Genomic DNA, 16,915 nt, shown 5'->3' with positions numbered 1-16,915 from the left:
TCAAAAGGGTAAAGTTAAAAAAAATTGAAGCTTTTCTATATTCAAACTTAGTGCACTTCTCTTTTTGCATGTATTCATCTACTCTTTCTCTTCCATTTGAATTATACAGGATTATATAAAAGAGAGTGATAATTTAGTCTCCCTTCGAGATCAAATTCATGATTGTGACAGCATCTTATCCCAGATGGAAACCCTTCTTGGTGGATTTCAGGTATCTTGTTATACTACTTTCTTTTTTCTTAAATTATGAACATGACAAAAAATGAATTTTTACGTGCTATCAGTGGTTCCATGGTTGAAAGGCTTTCTGGTTGTTCTTGGTGCTGATTTTTATTTTTAAACAAGATTTGCAAAATAAAGGATTTTCAAGCTATTGTTTATAGCTTGGATATTATATCAGCTATTTTGCTTTATGCCCAACTTCTTTTCTTTGCTTGGTAGAAATGCTCAACTTCTTTTGGTTGCAACATTCTCCTACCTCAGTCCTGGCATTAAGCAGAGTGGAATGGTGAAAGAGGATTCATGTAGCCAACACCATATTGTTGGGATAAGGCTTGGATGATGCTGATGATGAATGGAGAAAGCGGAATGTTGGTGAAGGGTAGACTACTTATGTCCTGATTTTATGCAACACAATTACAATTTACCACATCACCCTTCTCTTGAGTCGAAGGTTGAATTTCAACCTGCATGTATAGTGTCTGAAGAAGGAGAAAAATTGAAAAAGATATGACTTCTCCAGAAAAAATGCCCTTTATTCTGACTCTCTAAAAGGAACTAGAGAAATTTGGTTTATTTTTCAGCCTAATATCCTGTTACTGTAATATCAAGTAATTTTTTTAGCTTGAAGTGCATGTGGACTATTAACCATGTGAAATATTCTCATCCTTTATGGAGTTTTCTTAATTTTCTCGCTCATTGCATAAGTTTCACAATGGATGGTCCTTGCTCCTCTCCATTATTCAATCTTCAGATTCTTGTGTGCATTGTTGTTTATCTATTTCTCTTTATATGCCCTATTACTATGAGTAATTGGATTTCTTATTATAGAAATCATTAATATTTACAGAAATCTTGTGCTAGGCTGAGATTGGTTCTATAAGTTCAGAAATAAAAAGTCTTCAGGAGAAGTCCATGGATATGGGTCTGAAGCTGAAGAATCGGAAGGTATGAATTGTACAAATATCTATTTTATAATATGTGCCATAAAGTAGGAACTGCAAGAACTTGTCTTGTGGAATGGTACTTGGATTTCACCAGAAAGAACTTTGGTGTGATAAACATGACTATTTTATGCCATTTCCCGATTTCTTACATGACTATTTTACCTTTTATAAAGTTGTGACTTGGTTCCATACAACAATTGTCTTACCAGTTGATGGTACTTTTTCTCTTTTTGATCAATGACAACAATTTCATTAGCATCTAAAAACAGAAAAATTATACAAGTGCTATACCGAGTTCAAAATATCACAATACATTGGTATATAACTTATGGTATGTATCAGTTTTTGAACCCACCAAAATGCTATATACAGGGATTTAGGGGGTTCTTTATGTTTAACCATTAGAATCCTCCCACCATGTTTATCGTTGAAATACCAGACTAAAAAAATTGAAAAAAAGAGTATCAGCCCTTTGAATCATGTAATATGCAAGTTTTGTGTATTGCACATGTTGATTCTTTGAACCATGTGGTACACTTGAGATGGGAAGCCTAAGGAAGAAAATAAACAAGATCTTATTTCCTGTTCCCCCTCAACATTGAGAGGCCAGCAAGTCATATATAAACAAAAGAGTGCAAAATCACCAGCAAAGAAAAATTTATAACCTACAAAATAACTACAATGAATTAACCACATTGAACAAGGTCACTCCTCCCCTATAAAGGCTTCTGTCCACAGGACAAGTGAAACATGCTGAAGAAAGAAAAATAACTGCACCTACCTCCCTTAGCAGCCAAGAACCCTTTTGCATATCATCTCCGCCGTTGCTTTCTCACATCCACACATTACTGATGGGAGCCCTTTCCTCTCCTCCCTCTTTCTTTGGACCAATGTTTTAAAATGTGGAGGTGTGGCATGAAGTGTTCCACTAACTGGATGCCTGAGGCATAGTTCAGAACGTAAGAGGTGAAAGCCTCCCGGACACAAGGGGGTGTAAACCTCCTTAAGGGGAGGGGGATGAGGAGGAAGGAGGAGAGGGAGGAGGAAGAAGAGGAAGGAGGAGAGGGAGGAGGAAGAAGAGGAAGGAGGATTTCATTTTTCTTTATTTGTATGAGGTGTGCGTGAGGCGCATGAGGCATATGCCTCTAGCAAGCCTCATGAAAAAGGCATATGAAGCGTATGTGTCTTGCATACATCTCAGAGGTATCAACACCTCTGGCATATGCCTTAGGGTGTTTTGGTGGAACCTCACGTGGAGGTGCACCTCCAGGCTTACGCTTCTTACGCCTTTTAAAACACTTCTTTGGACTAAATTTTCCACCTACAATCCATATACTTACATGGTGTTATTATTGATCTCCTTATTTCTTCTGCCAATTTGCTTCACATGTATTCCAATATCTTGGAATAATCATGCTGCATAGCATGCATTGTATTTAAGGAAAAAATATCAAATTTGTAGTTAGTCATTCCATACTCTTAATTTTTTTGGTCATTTTACCTGACTTTTAGTTGCATTTTATCCACCTTTTTAGGTATGGTCCTAGTGTTGTTAAGCCTGTCAGCTTCTCCAATTCTGCTTGCACCTCCTCCAACTAGTGATCAGCCAGAAAGGTCTGGATGACCTGTTTTGATATAGAAACTATAAAAGAAAGAGAAGAAAAGGTTTCAGCTGAGAAAGAAAGAGAAGAGAGATAGAAGAGAATGGGTGAAGCCAAAACTAGGTCTGGCCGCCCCTTTCATTAGATTATATACTCACAAATAAGAGGGTACAAAGACAAGTATGCCCTTAGTAAGTCGGCTACTTGCAAGAACTGAATAAGCACTCCTAACTTAAAAATAAACTAATGGGCCTAAGGCCCAATAACTCCCTAACCATGTTATGTAAATACAAACAAGTAGTATATGCTCAAAACTCAATACTCCCCCTCAAGTTGGGAATAAGTGTTACACATTCCCAATTTGCGTAGATCGTGCTCCATCTTGTTTCTTGCAACACCTTTTGTAAGAACATTAGTAAGCTGCAAGTTAGATGCAATATATGGTAAGAAAACTTCTTTGGATGTCATCTTTTCCCTTATAATGTGTCTATCCACTTCTATATGCTTCATTCTATCATGCTGAATTGGGTTGTGGGCAATGTTAATTGTTGCAATATAGCATCATAGGTTCTTCGGTCTCAACTCCAATCTCCCCTAACAAAGAACAGATCCAAAGGAGCTTTTAAACACCATGTGCCATGGCTCTGTATTTAGCTTCTGCACTTGACCTTGCCACAATTGTGTGTTTCTTACTCTTCTATGAGACTAGATTACCTCCAACAAGAATGCAAACCCCTGATGTAGATCTCGTCATCTAGACACCCTGCCTAATCAGCATTTGTATAAGCTTCTAACTTCAACTGTATATGGACAACAAATAATATGCCTCTACTTGGGTGTCTCTTCAAATATGAAAATATCCTGTCAATAGCCTCCCAATGCTGAACTTGTTGGGCATGCATGTATTGATTCACCACACATTGCATAAGAGATGTCTGGTCGTGTCATACATAAGTATAGCAACTGCCCCACTAACCTTTGATACCTTCCAACATCCTTCACTAGTTCACCTTTCGAAGCATTTATACTGTGGTTCTGATGAATAGGTGTATCATTTGCCCTTGCCCCAAGTTTTTCTGTCTCTTGTAGTAGATCTAGAACATACTTCCTCTTTAAGATAAAGATCCCATGCTTGGACCTTGCCAGCTCAATGCATAGAAAGTACTTCGGCTCCCCAAGATCCTTAATCTAAAACTCTTTGTGCAGATTCTTTTTCAAGGTATCAATCTCGCTTAGATCATTTCTTGTGACTACAATGTCATCAACATACACTATCAAAAAATGACACTAGTGACCCCCTTTTTTTCACAAAAAGAGTGTGATCAGATTGAGTTTGAGTATATCCAAATACAACCAATGCACTTCTAAACCTGTCAAACCAAGCTCTAGGTGATTGCTTCAGACCATATAGAGACTTCTTCAACCTGCATACCTTTTTCCACATCATTGTAGAAATCATCTGGAAGATCCATATACACCTCTTGCAAGTCCCCATTGAGAAAAGCATTCTTCACATCAAGTTGGAAGAGTGGCCAAGAGTTTGTAGCTGCTAGCGATAGAAGAATCTGGATTGAGCTCATCTTTGCCACTGGTGCAAAAGTTTCCAAGTAATCTATGCCATAAGTCTGAGTGTACCCTTTTGCAACCAACGTTGCCTTGTACCTTTCCGTATTCTCATCAGCCTTGTACTTCATTGTATAAACCCATCTACATCCAATTGTCTCCTTGCCATTAGGCAAATCCACAATCTCCCACGTTTGACTTTTAATCAATGCTTTCATTTCCTCCTACATTGTTGTCTTCCACTTTGGTTTGGAGAGAGCCTCACTAACACTCCTGGGTATAGACATGGGGTTGAGGGATGAAAGGAAGGCTCGGTAGGAAGGAGATAATCCACTATAGGAAAGATAGTGTGAGATGCAATGAGCATTACACTTCCTCTTCATTTTTTTGAGTGCAATAGGGAGATCAAGGTCATCTGCAATGGTGTTAGGAGCAAGGTTAGTAGTATCAATAGGAACTAAACCATCAGAGGAAACAAGAGGCATACTTGGGTTTGTGTCAATCGAACTTGGAATTTCCGATGAGTCGATAGGGAGTGATGTGGGTTCCTCTGCTATGGAATCAACCTCCCTGTGCTATTATAGGCGTTGTCGTATAAAACACTAAGAGACAGGACACAATGGAGGTGGCAAAGTGGATGAGATATGTAGGTCAGACACTGGAGTGGACAAAGGAGCTATAACAGGAAGTGGTATAGATTGCTCACTTCCTTCTCCAAAACACTCCCCTTGAGAGGAACCCCTCAAGAAAAAAGGTGTGGACTCAAAAAAGGTAACATCCATAGTAACATATCGACTCTCGGAGATTGGATCATAACAACAATACCCCTTTTGGTTTCCTGCATACCCAAGGAAGGCACACTTCTTCACCTTAGGGTCTAGCTTTGAGCGAGCGGTGAGGACCAAGAACATGGACAAAGCATACGCATCCAAACACCCTTAGAGGAATATGGAACATCTCCCCCTTAGGAAAAAGAAGGCTGAACGGAGTGCTATATTGAAGGACACGAGAAGGCATCCGATTAATCAAGAAAGCTACTTCTACAATATGTTTGTTCTTCCATTTTGCTACACCATTCTGTTGTGGAGTGTATATACAACTGCTCTGATGGACTACACCATGCTCCAATAGGTATGATGCTAGTTTTTCTTTTTCAAAGTATTCCTTGGCATTGTCTGATCTAAATACTTTCACTCGTACCCTAAACTGCGTCAGCACCATCCGATGGAATTGAACCAAAGACGGTACCTCATCAAATATATCCAAGAGTATCGAGAATAATCATCCACAAACAGAAGAAAATACCGATAGCCACCCATAGAGGAAACACATCAGTATGAACAATATAAAAAACAGAAGAACATCTTTTATTATTTGCTTTAAAGGAATGTCTACAATGCTTTCCAAGTTGACAACCCTCACACTCCAAGCTAGACCAACTGACATACTCAAACAATTTGGGAAACAAAAAATGCAAAGAAGAAAAAGACAAATGCCCTAATCGATTATGCAAAAGTATAATCTGACTCACTGACTCTGACTCAATGCTCCTGCTGACATGATGATTGGGAAGCACGTCAAGAAGATAGATTCCATTCACCTCACTACCACTCCCAATCGTTCTCTTTGATTCCAGATCCTACAAAACACAATGACAAGGAGAAAAAATTATTGGACAGTTCAAATTCTTTGTCAAACTACTAACAGATAAAAGATTAGTGCCTAGTCTAGGGACATGAAGGATAGAAGGTAGGGTAATGGTGTCAGTTATCCTAATAGACCTTTTCCTAGCAATGAGAACATGTGATCCTTCTGTTGTGGAAACTCTATCTCTACTAGAGAAGAGGTGGTATGAGGAGAAAATGGTGGAAATGTTGGTCATATGTTCTGAGGCTCTTGAGTTTATAATCCAGGGAGGTCCCCCCTTACCTGTAGTGGATACATAATTTGTAGTGGCATGCGAACTACTTGTTTGTGCAAACAAAGTAGAATGGCTACCTCCTGATCCACCCGCACCTTGCTGTCCACCTAATAATGAGTTAGAACTGGTTGTATCCATTTGATTCAGAAATTGCCTATATCTCTCCAATTCAGCCCTCATTGTAGTTGCTGCAACAAACTCTAGAGAGGCTGTAGTAGGTGGTCCTGATAAATCACTAGTCAATGTTAGGGGTGAGTTCGAGTAGAGCCGAGCCGAATACTTGGCTATTCCAGCTTGGCTTGTTGAAATTGTGTTAGGCTCGAGCTCGAGTTCAAGCTCAGCTCGGTTCAAAGTTCACATGTTCAAGCTCGGCTCAACTGCTTGCCAAGTTTTTTCTAAAAAATAAAAATTATACATATAAAAAATATTTTTTATTTTACATACAAAAAATTATTTCTTATAATACATACATAAATAAATAATAAAAAATCAATCATTTATTATACTAGGCTCGCGAACCTCATGAGCCGAGCTTCATTGGTCTCGAGCTTGGCTTGAAGTTCGGTTTAAACCGAGTCGAGCTCGAATAGCTCGTGAGAAGCTCGGCTCGTGACCACCCTTAGTCATTGCCTTGTTCATATTTCCCTTCTTGTTTCTGAGTCGGCTCAGTACAAGGTGTGGTTAAAGCTTCTAGCATGTATCTCTATTATGTCTAGTTTTTTTACAGTAGTCATAGATCAGATCCTTCTTGTCCTCCTTCCTCAGTTCATTTCCACCCATGTCCCCACTCGGTTTAGAATTCACTGTGCTAACCATAGTTGACTGCTCAAGGCCTAAGTTCCTCATCATCACATTCTTCCTACTCTCCTCTCCAAACACAAAGGCATGTGCTTGAGAGAGAGTTACACTATCTCGGGAAAGAATATGCTATCATGCAATGTCATATTCAGGGTTAAGTCCAGCTATAAACTCAAAAGCCCTATTCTTCTCTACCAACTTCTGATTAGTTGCTGCATCTTTGCTACTTCCCCAAACCATAGTCTCCAGATGGTCTATTTCCTGCCATAAGGTTTCGAGGGCTGAAAAATAAATAGAAATAGACTTATCTCCCTACCTAGTAGCAATCACCTGGTTTCTCAATTTGTAGGCTTCTAGCAACATTCTCGTTCTGTTAATAGGTTTTTGCTACTCCATCCCAAATCTCCTTATTTATGTTTGCCCATAAAAAAAGTTCTTACTTATATGGGGTAACATGGAATTGCACAACCAAGTCATCATCATGTAGTTCTCCTCACTAATGACATACCCTAGTTTTCCACGAGCACCAATGGCCATCTTTGTAGATTGTGACCATTCTAAGTAGTTTGTACTATCCAACTTAGCTGTAGTAATGGTCCCAACCCTGAAGAGGTTTCTAGCACCTCCTCCCCTAGATACCATTTCACCTGCAAATTTATTTTCAACTCCACAACCCTGCATAACTCGTAGAATAGATTAGGAAATCAGATGAAATGAAAGGTATTCGTCTCTTTTAGAAACCTCAAACACCTTGGTACCCTAGAAGCCCCTCCCTCCAAAGATTCCATTTTCCGTGGGAGTGGGAGAAGAGAGAGAAGAGACTGCCGCTCCCTCCAAAGACCTCCAAAAAGGCTGGGACTTGAACCATCCCCTTTAGAGAACCTCAAGGAACCCTAGAAAACTAGAGCGCCACTTCCTAGGTCAAAATTGAAGAGTCCTACTAAAATCAGGATTCTCCCCCTTTCTCCAGTTCTTCCTTATTTTGGTGTTAAACCCTAGAACAGCTACAAGGGATTGCAAATCTACTAAAAAAAATCTAAAAACAGGGCTTACTTGAAGTCTTCAACTAGCTATTTACCTCATCATGGAGTTGGCCAATATAGGGCTGCATGATGGAGCAGCTCAAAAACTCTTTAAACTTGCTTTGATACCAAGTAGAAAAGTTTGGATAACCTGTTTTGATATAAAAACTGTAAAAGAAAGAAGAAAAGGTTTCGGTTGTGAGGGTACAAGGACAAGTATGCCCTTAGTAAGTCGGCTACTTGTAAGAACTGACTAAGCACTCTTAACTTAAAAATAAACTAATGGGCCTAAGGCCCAATAATTCCCTAACTATGTTATGTAAATAAAAACAAGTAATATTAGCTCAAAACTCAACAACCCCATTTGATCTGACCCAGCTCCTGTTGCAAATCTCTTTGATTTGCTTAGGGCATCCTGATTTGTTTCCTTGGCCCCTAGATTGCATCTTGGCATGTTTCCCACTTTCCCTTGCATCTACACCTGCAAATAGGAACTGCCATTGACCTGAGGAGAATGAGTTGACCTCCTGCACCTTTGGTTCTAAAAGTCTTGAAGTTTTCTTCTTCCTATTGTAATAGAAGCTGTTCTTTGATCTGCCCCTTGGCCTGTAGATTTACAAGTTAGTGGACAAATCACTGTTACATGTTGTGACTTTTAAGTTGGATCACATTTTATTCATTTTTTGAGGCACTGGCTCTTTCCACTTTCACAGTCGGACCAAAAAAGTGTACCTTCTCCATCAGATCTTCTACTGGAACCAGGCAACTTGGACAAACTGATTCAATGACTGACAATGATTTGGAGTTATTCCAGGAGTCCAAACTGACCTATCTCCAGTTTCAAAATTCAAAATTAAAATTAGACGTTTGGTCAATCAGGATGTTGCAGACTTGCAATATTTTACAAGTGCAAAAGCCTTGTAGAGACTGAGGTGCAAGGTGAGCTGCATGCCTTTTCAGAGCAAGACACACATTTAAAAAAATTAAAAAAGGAACACATAAAAAATAAAAGCGTCCATTTTAAAAGAAAATGTTTTAGAAAGCCTATTGGCTCAATTTAAAATACATAATATAACATGTAAAACATATTCAAAGTGAACATATTGAAGTGAAAGCAAACATTTGTGCATTGTACCAAAGTGCTTTAAGCACTTAACAATTCAAGCATGTGAAACTTCCAATTTGTTTATTTATCTCCTAGTCATATTACTTCAAGTGGTTAGTGTGATGTTAAACATCTTGCATCCTAGGAGATCAGCCTTCTGCCCTTGTAAAACTTCCTTGAGGCAAGCTTAAACAAAAACCTGCAGGGATTTGGGACAGAACCTCTAACCTAAATGTCTGGATTGTATGTATAGATGGGTTAGTTTTGTGAGCTTAGTTGTAGTTCATTCTATTTAGGACTGTATCCAGTCTACGACTCCCAAGACCCCAAATAGTCTGGACTAACATTGGGTAATGGCCTTTTTTCCCCCTTAAGTCGGAAGTCTTTCTTTTTTAGGATTAGAGATTAGATATTAGTTGTATAGTTGTTACTTCTTTAATAGGGACCATAGTTGGTGTAATGGTAGAATCTCAGGCTGGCAAACATGACAATGCAGGTTCAATTTGAGTGCAGTCACTACACCAAATGTTAGGACTGTAGTCTACCCCTTAAAGACCCCAGATGGTTTGGAACAACATTGGGTAATGGCCTTTTATTGTTGTTACTTATTTAGTTGAAATTTTGCTTTTAAGATCCTAGTTAGAAGAACTAAGGCTTTAGGTATTTGGAAGGTCTTTATTTTTGTTCATTTTAAAAACTGATAGCCCATAACTAGTGTATAAATGACTGTAAAAAGATAATTTAGAAGTTGATACCATTACGAAGGTGTAAAATACATAGGAATCTAAAGAATGACAAAAAAGGTATATTTAAAAGAGGGGTGTGCCTGGGATGAGGTGCAAGGTGCACCAAGTGCATGCCTTTTGAAAGGGGCTGTGCTTTGGTTTAGGTGAGGCTAGCCTGTGTGCCTGAGGTGCACTTTTAAAACATTAGGATGTCCCCCCGAACATGATGCCTCTATGGGTGCTGCCCTTTGAACTCCACCCTCCAATAAACCACAAGATTGGAGCCTTGTTGCAAGCTCCTAACCCCATGAACAAGTCTCAAAGGATCTCTGAGGCTAGATGAGCAACTGTGGTCAACATCAGCCTGCTCAACACTCTCATCAATCACCAAAGAATCAAGAGGAACAACTCTCCTCAGTGGTCCTCTATGAATGGAGACAACATTTACTCCCACTTCTTGAGAGAGAATTATGAGGGTAGACGAGCAACTGTGTTCAGCATCCACTTCCTCAACATCCTCATCAATCACCATAGAATCAAGAGGAGCACCTCATCCTTATGGTTCTCTAGGAATGGAGACCACAATCACTCCCACTTCTTTATAGATCTTTGTGAGATTAGGACTTCAAGTGTGAGCAAAACTTTTCCCCAGCCTGACCTCCGAGGCCCTGCAATGGTGGGGGCTATGAGAATAGGGGATTACAGTCTTAGGGGCTGTTTGGCAAGTATTTTTGGGAAGATCTTCTGGTAGCTCTGACGGATAAAAGATGCATTGAGCTTTTGCATGAAGATCTGAGCAGCCCAAAGCTAGTTTGGCGACCGTGCATCTTTTCACGCAAGAATAAAGTGAGAAAGACGTGAAAAGCTCCATTCTCATTTCTTTTTGGCGCACTGACTTTTGGCGGCTAGATCTGTTACGAATCAAACAGAAAAAGACCGCGGTGCAGTCTTCCCAGCTTGTAAACAGAAGAAAGACCGTGTGGAAAGACGTGCCAAACGGGGCCTTATGCCTTAGATTCACATGTGTTCCTACTGATAAGATTATTTAGCCATCCTATGTGGCTAACATTTCAATTGAAAAATTTCCAAATGGTTTGATTCTTTGCCTTCAACCACAATCCTAGTTACATCGTTTACCTCCATCACATTGATTGGCACAAGAAGTCCATCTCTTGCAGTCTTGCCACTTGTCCAAACTAAACTCTTATTTATGCGGACATCCTTTTAGGTTAATTTGTCTTTGCTTCAAGTTTTTGGCCAATTCAGAGGTTTTCATATCTGATGGATGGTCTGGATTAGCCATAGGATTCTTCCATGTGTCAAATATAGTGAATCTCATCTAGGAGAACACTTATCATTCTTACAATATGGGACATTAGTATTATCCTACTGGTTCCTACCTTTTTTTTTTCTCTTTCCTTGAAGGTTGGTTGTTGTTGTTGCTTTTCTGATTTTTTCCAGGTTATTTATTTTTCTAATTTGGTTCTTTATATTGCAGGTTGCAGAATTGAAGTTGGCAAGATTTGTTGAAGACATTATTGTTCCACCGAGAATGGTTGACATAATTGTTGGTGGAGAGGTATTCTTTGTGTTCTGAAATTTGTATTTGTTATTTCTCAGATATAATTTGTAGAGGTGGACAAACATGTTTGGTCATGTGTAGTCAATGGGCTGGGTTTAGTACGGGTTTGACATAACACAGACCTGAGCTAACTAAGCTCCATTTTTTTTTGATAATTAAAAATGATCAATTTCATTAATAAAAATTAGTGCAGTTACAAGTTTCCTTTGGAGAGGCACGAGCTGTGTCCTCTCCTACCAGTAGGAATAAAGACAAAAGATAGAAGACAGTTTCAGTCTACAATTGAGCCCAATACAAACTTTCCCTATTTACCCCTCGCTTTGCAAGTCCATCAGCCATAGAATTTGCTGACCTCCCCACCCATTGTATTCTTACAGTCAAGCTTCTTATCAGGCAGTTGAACTTTTTAATTTCATTCTTAAAACACCACACAACAGATTCTGGATTTTGTAGCCAGCCCACTACTACCTTGGAGTCCCCTACTATTATCATCTGTTCCACACCTATCTGCGCTGCTAATTGTACTCCCTGAATAGCGGCAGCAAGTTCCGCCCTAGTAGAGTTTCCAACTCCTATGGGTCCTCAGAAAATAAGGACCACATTCCCACTCTCATTCCTCAGTACCCCTCTCACCCCTGACAGACCAGGATTACCAAGATTGCTCCCATCGAAATTCAGCTTCAAGAATCTTTCAGGAGGGGGTTCCCAAGCCATGCTCACTTTAGTTTTTTTGGATGAGCAATTAGCCACTGCTAACCAATTCCTCCACACATCATTGAATGAGAATTGATGGAATAAATCCAGTGATTTTAGCCATAAGATCACCCTATTTAGAATGCAGTCTTTTATCTCTTCTGGGCTTCTCTCCTTCTCTTGGAAAATTCTAGCATTCCTTTCTTCCCACACAGACCAAATCAGCGCTGCTCTTGCACACCTCCACATAATTCTTCCTCTTCTGTGCCACCAAGGGAAGAAAGCAGGATCAAAGAGCAAGCTTGCATCTGCTAGCCTAACCAACCTGCACCCAAACAATGAGAAGAGCCACTTCCATAACTCTGCAGTAAATGAACAAGATATTAGTATATGGTTACAGTCCTCACCATGTGACCTACAAAGAATACACCAGGAAGGTGAGAGGCAGAGAAAAGGTCTTCTCTTTTGTAGAATGTCAAAGGTGTTTATTTTCCTATAATACACTTCCCAGCAAAAAGCCATAACCTTAGGGGGAACAGGCCTGCACCAAATTTCCTTGAAAGGCAAAGGCTGGTTGGGGGTAGACTGAGTAATGGATTTAAAAAAAGAAGTGCATGAAAAGGATCCACTCCACTGGGGTGTCCAAATCCGAGTGTCATGTTCAGAAGGGTCCAAACATACTGTATCAAGTAGACTTAGCAGATTTGTGAGAGACACAATTTCCTCTTCCCTTAAACCTCTACGAAACCCAAAGTCCCAGTTTGGTGTTAATGGGTTATTCAGAATGGAAAAAAACTTTGACACAACATGCTTTTTGTACCTTGAAACAGAGAACAAAGAAGGGAAAAGGTCCTTCAATGGAACCTCTCCCACCCAAGTATCTTCCCAAAATAGGACTGAGTTACCATTGCAAACATCATACCTGATAAAACTGAGACAACTAAACTCTATTCCAACCTGAACCTGTGTGCAATGTGTATGTAGTGGGCCACGGGGTGTGCTGTGTTGGGGCATGAATCTGGACCACACTGGGTTAGATGGAGAAAGTAAAATGTTAATAGAAAAGGAGAAAAAATAAAAAATACATTTGGAAAAACATGCATGTAAAGAAAAAAAATGAAAAAACATATAAAAACAGTTGAAATCCTAATGCCATAACTATATAGAAATAGGATGCATGATGATCCAAACCTGTCACTAATTCAAATCCCACTACCTGAACCCAATCCTGGACTAATTCCTAGTTACATGTGGCTATTTATTTCTTAGTCCAATAGGGCCTATTGTTGTTCTTATCTGGTTTGAAAAGGCTATTGAAGTGAGCCCAAAATAGGCATCCAAACATGATTACTATAAATTATGTCAAAATTCAATGATCTTTTTTGATGAGTAACTACAATAAGTTTTATTGATAATTCTGGAATAAGTGTACATGTTGTCTTATTTCCTGAAGAGTGGTTAGCCTCATCTAACACTAAAGATCTCTTGTACAAAATATTTACATAACTTGGCCTCAAAGCATGCTGTCCCTCAATGCCCCTTGTTTTGCTGAATGCTAAACCATTTACTAGTCCATTAGCATATTGTGGTATCCTTTTTTTTTTATTGATCAATAACAGAAACTTTATTAAGAATTATGAAGCTTTAGGTACAAAAAAGGGGGAGATAAAGAGTCTTATCTTCCCATCAGAAAATTACAATGAAAGAAGATTAAAAAATAGCCCAAAAAATAGCCTCCCTATTCACCCCTTGCTTGGTCAACCCATCTGCAAAAGAATTAGCAGTCCTTTTCACCCAGCTGTATTGTATCTCAATGCCTCTACATAGCCATAAGAATTTTTTCTTTTCATTATTGCAACTCCACAAGCCACTGTCCTCTTTCTTCAACAAGCTAATCACCACCTTTGAATCACCTTCCAAAATCAGCCGACTGATATTTAGTTCCCTTGCTCTTTGAACTCCTTCCAAAGCTGCAAGGATCTCAGCCCTAATAGAGTCTCCTTCTCCAATAGGGCCTGAGAACAGAGCAATAACAACCCCTTCCTCATTCCTGAAAACTCTCCCAATCCCAGAGGGCCCTGGATTCCTTATGCTACTGCCATCAAAATTCACTTTCATAAATCCGGAGGGAGGAGGGGACCACAAGGGACTAAGAGTCCTCTTACACAGAGTAGAGGTTGCTATCTCTTTCCAGTTTCTTAACAGGTCAGCAATAGGAAAGTCTGAGAACAGTTCCATAGTTTTTAGCCAGTGGGCAGCCCTTAAAAGTATTAGGTTTAATAGTTCTTCCAGGGATCTCCCCTTTTCTGAAAATATTTGAGAGTTTTCTTCCTCCCATAGTGACCAACACATGGCTGCCCTAATACTCCTCCACATCATCTTCCCTCGCTTCTTAGGCCATCTGAAAAACGAAGGGGAGAATAAACCTTGGACACTCTTAGGAGGGTTCCAAGTACACCCAAAGCGAGAAAGTACCCACTCCCAAACAGTTTTAATAAACTTACAAGAGACCAAAAGGTGGTAACCGGATTCCCTATCATCTTTACAAAGAGCATCTATTAGGAAGTAAACAAGAATTGGGTCTCTTTTTCTGAAGTAGATCATTTGTATTTATTATTTCCAGGAAAATTTCCCAACAAAAAACCCCAACCCGAGGAGGAATGGGCTTGCCCCAAAATTCCTTAATCGGAAAAGGCACACCATAAGGGACAGATGACTGAGTTAATGTTTCAAAAAACGAAGCACAAGAGAAGGTTCCTGAAGTAGAAGGGATCCAAATTCTGGTGTCTTCCCTATTAGGATTGTTTTGGAGCAGCTACAGTAATCCGAACCAGTGAAGAAGGAAGAAGAAGATGAGGAAGAAGACAAGAGAAAGAGAGAACAGGAGGGTTTAGTCGAAACTAATTAGTCTCCCATTCAGTTGACCCCCTAATGTTTATTAGGTTCTAATTACACTTACAACGACTAAACTGCCCTCACTTAAGTGTGGGGCAGAGTACTCTAATAAAACAGCCACATAAGCAAAGTACTTAACTGACATGAGAATATGTGTCATATAATCCCAGCTTGTTACATAGATAGTTTACTTTCCCTGAGTTTAGAGCTTTTGTAAACAAATCTACCCATTGATCATTTGAGCCTACATGTTCTGTGTTTATCTCTCCAGTAAGGACCTTCTCCCTCACAAAGTGGCAATGAACCTCTATGTGCTTTGTTCTCATGAAATACAGGATTGGATGAGATATGGAGTGCAACTTGGTTGTCACAATACAGTCTCATAGGTTTATCCATGTGAAACCCAATTTCTTGTAGAAGATTCCTCAACCACACTAACTCACAGGTAGTATGTGCCATGGCCCTATACTTAGCTTCAGCACTACTTCTAGCCACAACCGTCTGCTTTTTACTCTTCCAAGTCACAAGATTTCTTCCAAGAAATGTGCAATAGCCCGTAGTAGATCTTCTATCATTCACTGAGCCTGCCCAGTCTGCATTTGTATACCCCACTACTTCAAGTTTTCCTCCTGGTTTATACAATAGTCCACGGCTTGGAGCTCCTTTCAGATACCTCACAATTCTAAGAATTGCATCCCAGTGAGGTATACGAGGGTTCTACATGAATTGGCTCGCCACACTGACTACAAAGGATATGTCGGGTCTCGTGATAGTCAGATAGTTCAGCTTCCCCACTAGTCGTCTATACCTTCCAGGATCTTCAAATACTTCTCCTGTATCACTGTTCAACTTAACATTTGGTTCCATAGGGGTCTCAGCCGGTTTTGCACCTAACAGTCTTGTTTCTTCCAATAGATCAAGAACATATTTTCTTTGGCACAGATTTACACCTTGTTTTGACCCGACAACCTCTATTCCCAAGAAATACTTCAATGTTCCAAGATCTTTTGTTTGGAAATGATTTTGCAGAAATACCTTTTGTTGAAGTTTGACCTGCCCTAGAATTCTGTCTTGTTCGTTGACTGTAAAGTAAAGTAAACAAGTAGGAGAAGAAAGAAGAAGAGAGAAAGGAGAGGAAAGAGAGAAAGGCTGGTTCGAATTAGAGAAAGATCATCACCCTAGATTCTACCAGACCTGTTATTATATTATTAACTTGATGGAAAAGACTTAAGTGCCCTTCTTTAAGTAAGAGGCACTTGAACTAACATAACAGTACACATCAACCTTCTCAACAAGTACAAAGACCAAAATACCCCTTCACTAACACCACTAACACTCCCCCTCAAGCTGGTGAGTATATATCATATATTCCCAGCTTGTTACATATGTAGTCCACTCTCCCCTGACTCAAACCTTTTGTAAACAAGTCTACCCACTGGTTTCCCGTACTAACATATGCAGTTTCTATCACCCCATTCAGCACCTTCTCTCTCACAAAATGACAATCAACTTCGATGTGCTTGGTTCTTTCATGAAACACTGGATTGGAAGAGATATGAACTGCTGCTTGATTGTCACAATAGAGCTTCATTGGAGTACTGATGTCATATCCTATCCCCTGTAGAAGGTTCCTCAACCACACTAATTCACAAGCAGTATGTGCCATGGCCCTATATTCTGCTTCTGCACTGCTTCTTGCCACAACTGTTTGCTTCTTACTTTTCCACGTTACCAGGTTATCCCCCCAGAAAGGTGCAATAGCCTATGGTGGATCGTCTGTCGGGCATAGAACCTGCCCAATCAGCATCAGTGTATCCTTCTACTACCAGTTTTCCACCACTCCT

The 16,915-nt window shown here is 39.7% G+C and overlaps 1 protein-coding gene across 3 annotated transcripts in view; it reads left to right on the top strand.

Annotated features, from left to right (window-relative positions):
* The window catches only part of LOC148849241 (vacuolar protein sorting-associated protein 52 A-like), a 117,336-nt gene that overhangs the window by 26,593 nt on the left and 73,828 nt on the right, over positions 1-16,915 (top strand). For all 3 annotated transcript variants that reach the window (XR_016100870.1, XM_088950290.1, XM_088950289.1), the window contains exons 7-9: positions 110-211; positions 1,084-1,167; positions 11,400-11,480. Coding sequence is in view for 2 of the 3 variants with exons in the window: in XM_088950290.1 (XP_088806416.1) it covers positions 110-211; positions 1,084-1,167; positions 11,400-11,480 (267 nt within the window). In the remaining variant the exon portion in view is untranslated. The remainder of the gene's footprint in view (positions 1-109; positions 212-1,083; positions 1,168-11,399; positions 11,481-16,915) is intronic.

The sequence above is a fragment of the Nelumbo lutea genome, chromosome 6 (assembly GCF_056320005.1).
Source record: "Nelumbo lutea isolate HS-2025 chromosome 6, American lotus-T2T, whole genome shotgun sequence".
In the NCBI taxonomy this organism is placed as follows: Eukaryota; Viridiplantae; Streptophyta; class Magnoliopsida; order Proteales; family Nelumbonaceae; genus Nelumbo; species Nelumbo lutea.
Note: the sequence above shows the minus strand (reverse complement) of the source record. Positions and strands in the feature narration are given on the sequence as shown.